A 4,824-nucleotide genomic window follows, 5' to 3' on the forward strand; every position below is an offset into this window, starting at 1 on the left:
CCTCTTAGTCTCAGAAGGCGGCCCCTCCTCCTAAGATGTGCCCCTTAGTTTCACAAGGTGTTAAACAAGCTTCTCGAGCTTGGTGGATCTTGAATACCAAACCCTGTCTTTCTGGCACCACACAGCTGTTTAAATCTCTGCTCAGCAATTTACCTTCCAGATGTTGCTTTTCCTTAAAGCCTCACCCTGTGCTTACACAGTTTGGAGACGAAGCAGGAATTTGAGGGAAGATGCTGTGATGATACTGGGTCTCCTACCTCTGTGACTCATTTTCTCCTGAATTTCCCTTTCAGTGTTTAACCACAATGGCAGTCCTGATATGTGACATAGATTTCCTCGTTTCACTAAGACTGCTGCTTTTCGGTTAAGCTCTATTTCTCCCTGAGTCCCACAGGAAGTCAGGATTTCCCATGGGGGAAAAGCCAGGTCAATGTGCATCTCATCCCGTATGTGTGCTTCCCTTCTTTCGAGGATAGCATTCCTTCCTGCTTTCGCCTGTTTCTGGTTGTTCTTCAGTGCTTTCAAGTAGTTATCTTCTCATTTTGTCCAGAGCTTATCGTTCATTGTTCCTGGCAAACACACAGTTCTCTGCCATCGCTGGACAGTAATACTGGGTGTCATTCTTGAACGTGTGATGGTTATTTCTCTAGAAGCTGTCTTGAAAGTTAGGAAAAATTACCATGGAATTGCATCAAAAACACGTTTACCTGCCTTCTGAAGTTAGAAACCAACTCCCTGCTGTATAAGCATTCACAAATTTAATCCTCAAAACAGAAGGAATTTAGAATCAACCTGGGTTAGGGTTATAGGTGCTTAATATTAAAGCAATATAAAGTAAACCAGGGACTGGCGAGCTTTCTCTGTAACGGGAGTGATAGTAAATGTTTTAGTCTCTGGGTCATTACAGCCTCTGTTGCAGCCGCTCACCTTGCTTTTGTAGCGCGAAAGTAGAAGCAGGTGATATAGCGATGAATGCACCTGGTCAATAAAACTTTATTTACAGCACTGAAATGTGAATTTCATGTTATTTTCTCAGGTCATGAAGTAAGTCCTTTTGAACTTATTTAACCATTTCAAAATATGAAAAACTGTCCTTAGCTCACAGCTCATACAAAACACAGGCCGCGGGCAGGATGTGGCCCCAGGCTGTAGTTCACTGACCCCTGGACTAAACCTGCAGGCAGTACTGTCAGTTATTCTGTTTACCTCTTATTTTACCTGTGGGCCAAAATTGTTTGAATGACCAAGCACACATAGGTTTTCACCTGCTTCCTTCTTTTAGCCTAATTGGTTCTGATAGGTGAACATGCCTAGGAATTGCTTTGCAGAATTGTTTACACAGAGCTATATATATCCTGTACTTCCTGGATGTCTGAGGGTTTTCAAGAATAATTCTGTCTGTGCATGATTTTTGCCTTACATTTGACCCTAGAACGTAACTCCATTGTACAAGCCTCTCTGGCCCAAGAAATCACTTTGACGGTTTTCAAGTTACTGCCTCTCTACTCCAAGTCCACCCTTCTTTGTCCTGCCTTGTGATACTGGAACTGGACCCTGTAAACATTTCTCCCTTGGCCGCTGGCCTAGGTAGGACCTACCTTGGAGGCTTTTTCAGGAGGTCCCTGGGGGAGGAAGACACTTCTCTTCCCGTTCCCAGTGGGCTCACACCTGCTTGTACCTGTAGCACACGGTGACCAATTGCACTTGGGATTCCCAGGGGCACCCCTGCCGCACACAGCATCCAGTCGGCTCCCCTGCATCCCGGCCAGCTGCCCAGCAACTCACACAGAAGTCCCAGAGAGTTCCAGAAGGAAGCTTCCCAGAGAAATCTTAGGGGCACCACACCCACCGGCAGTTTCCCAGGGAGTTAGTTCCACCAGTGCCTGAGAGAGGGGCCTCCTAGAAAGTTCTGCTGGCATCACCCCATGGGTGGTTTCCAGAGTTCTGCCACCGCCCCAGGGAACAGCTTCCCTGCAACAGCGAATCTGGCGGCACCCCAGGGGCCACTTGCCAGTGGTTTCCACTAGCACCTCTAGAGGACGGGTCCGCGCTTGCCAGCCCCAGTTTATGGCACCCCTGCAGACTCTGCCTCCTCCCCAGAGAGGCCTGGATCTCAGCCTCGGGGGGACTCTCTTCCAGGATTAGTTTCTCCCTCAGCCCTTGTGGTGGTCGATTCTCCTGCTGCCTGTTACTTGTGTGTTGTTTAGAGTTCTCATTACCCCTTAGCAGTTCATCCTTGTTACTACGATTGTGTTTTGGTTTTTTTTTTGGCTGCACCAAGTCTTAGTTGTAGCATACAGGCTCTTAGTTATGGCTCGAGGGATCTAGGTCCCTCACCAGGGATCAGACCCGACCCCTCGCATTGGGAGCACAGAGTCTTAACCTCGGGACCACCAGAGAAGTCCCACTATTGATTCTTTTATTAAACTCTCCCTGTTCAAATTAATGTGTGGTTTCTGTGTCCTGACTAACCCTGATGAAAACAAACGGTTTCAAAACTTTTGCGGTAGCAGCTGACTGGGGGGCTGGTCCCAAACCTGCCCAGTGCTGAGGGTCTTCCTACACAGTGACTGTCACTTGCAGACTGGATAGCAAATAATTTTCTTTTCTTTTTTTTTTTTTGGCTTCCCTACTTGGCCTGCAGGATCTTAGTTCCCCAACCGGGGATGGAACCCGAGTCCTCTGCAGTGGAAGCGCAGAGTCCTAGCCACTGGACCGGCAGGGAATTCCCAGCAAACAATTTTCTGTTACCATTTCCTTTGAACTACTAGTATTTCCTTATATGTTGAATTATTTATTGTTTATCAGTAGATTCATTTCAGAGGTGATCACTATGTTATTTTATCCTGTTCATCAGAAATACCTGTTCTTTGTTGTGTTTTTTTAAAATTAAAAGGTCTTGTTTTAGACTTCCCTGGTAGCGCAGTGGTTAAGAATCCGCCTGCCAATGCAGGGGACACGGGAATGTTGAATTATTTATTGTTTATCAGTAGATTCATTTCAGAGGTGATCACTATGTTATTTTATCCTGTTCATCAGAAATACCCTGTTCTTTGTTGTGTTTTTTTTTTTTTTAAATTAAAAGGTCTTGTTTTAGACTTCCCTGGTAGCGCAGTGGTTAAGAATCCGCCTGCCAATGCAGGGGACACGGGTTCAAGCCCTGGTCCGGGAAGATCCCACATGTCCCAGAGCAGCTGGGCCTGTGTGCCACAGCTGCTGAGCCTGCGCTCTGGAGCCCGTGAGCCACAACTACTGAGTCTGCACGCCACAACTACTGAGCCCACGCGCCTAGAGAAGCCACCACAGTGAGAAGCCCGCGCACTGCAACGAACAGTAGCCCCTGCTCGCTGCAACTAGAGAAAGCCCGCGCGCAGCAACAAAGACCCAGCGCAGCCAAAAATAAATAAATAAATTTATTTAAAAAAAGATCTTGTTTTATGTCTATTCCTTTTTCCTTTCCTTTCCAGAAGCATGGACGTTAAGGAAACGCACAGTACAGATACTTGGATACTGACTTTGTACTGATCACTCGTTTACAGGCATTGCCGAAGGGCTGCAGGAGGTGAAACCCCCAGGCCCTGCCAACGGGATGCAGATTGATTCGGGAGAAACGGAAATACTCAGAAAAGCTGTCGAGGACTATTTCTGCTTTTGTTACGGTAAAGCTCACTTTAAGCATTAATTCTCTGAATAGTTCACTACAGAAGATGGTATTAGAAATCATTTTATCAGCGTGACTATTTAGACCGTCTCTAACATTGGAAGAATCCACATTCACATCAAGGGAAGAGCCAGTAAAGTACCAGATCAAGTCTTCTTCCGGAAGACCACTTGGTCTCTTCTGGTCCATTGGAACCTCTGAATTCATCAGCCTGCAGTCTTTGCAGAGCCCCCTCCCCATGGCCATGCAGTTATTAGATGTTCATGGTTGGTTCACACACCAGCCTCATCCTCGTTGGTCTCCCCACCTACCCACATCTTCCCACAGGCATGGAGACAGGGATTTTTTTTTTTTAATACCTACACAGTGCTTAAAAAAGCTAGATAACAAGGAAGTCTGCAGGTGTTGTACTTGTGATAGAAGCATCTTAGGGCCTGGATCATCATTCCTAGACAGCTGCAAACATCTGTGTGACCTGCAGGTCCCTGTGAGCATTTGGATTTGTGGGACTCCTACAGCATAGGGGATCTTAGGGTCTCAGGCTACACTTCCATATGAGAAATGGAGCTCCAGCACCTCGGGGCTGGTCAGCCAGTGCAGAGACACCGACGTATCCCCAGGTGGACTCAGCTTTCTACAGGCAAGTTGGCCCAATCTGTACAGTGTGACACAGGAACAGCTAAGCTTTGGGCAGGGCTCTCATCCTCTTTGGCTGCAGCCTGAGTAACCTCAGGCTGTTCCCTGCAGCCCTGGGTGCACCAGGGTGAGCACCCTGAATTGTGCAACCTCCAAGAGAATGGAGAAAAAGACCTATTATTTTCTTTCTTTTGGAAATAGATTATTTTTAGTTAATTAATTTACTTATTGAAATACAGTTGACTTACAATATTATATTAGTTTCAGGTGTACAACATAGTAATTCAATATTTTTTAAAATAAATTAATTTTATTTATTTATTTTTGGCTGTGTTGGGTCTTCGTTGCTGCGTGCTGGCTTTCTCGAGTTACGGCAAGCGGGGGCTACTCTTCGTTGCGGTGCACGGGCTTCTTATTGCGGTGGCTTCTCTTGTTGCGGAGCACGGGCTCTAGGCACGCGGGCTTCAGTAGTTGTGGTGCGCGGGCTTAGTTGCTCCGCGGCATGGGGGATCTTCCCGGACCAGGGC

General features: G+C 46.8%; 1 protein-coding gene across 1 annotated transcript in view; it reads left to right on the forward strand.

Annotated features, from left to right (window-relative positions):
• Positions 1-4,824, forward strand: part of LOC112401115 (general transcription factor II-I repeat domain-containing protein 2) — a 53,930-nt gene that overhangs the window by 21,853 nt on the left and 27,253 nt on the right. Inside the window, exon 4 of the mRNA XM_024747195.1 lies at positions 3,540-3,659. Coding sequence (XP_024602963.1) covers positions 3,540-3,659 — 120 coding nt within the window. The remainder of the gene's footprint in view (positions 1-3,539; positions 3,660-4,824) is intronic.

Source organism: Neophocaena asiaeorientalis, unplaced genomic scaffold (genome assembly GCF_003031525.2).
Source record: "Neophocaena asiaeorientalis asiaeorientalis breed wild unplaced genomic scaffold, Neophocaena_asiaeorientalis_V1.1 scaffold607, whole genome shotgun sequence".
NCBI lineage: Eukaryota > Metazoa > Chordata > Mammalia > Artiodactyla > Phocoenidae > Neophocaena > Neophocaena asiaeorientalis.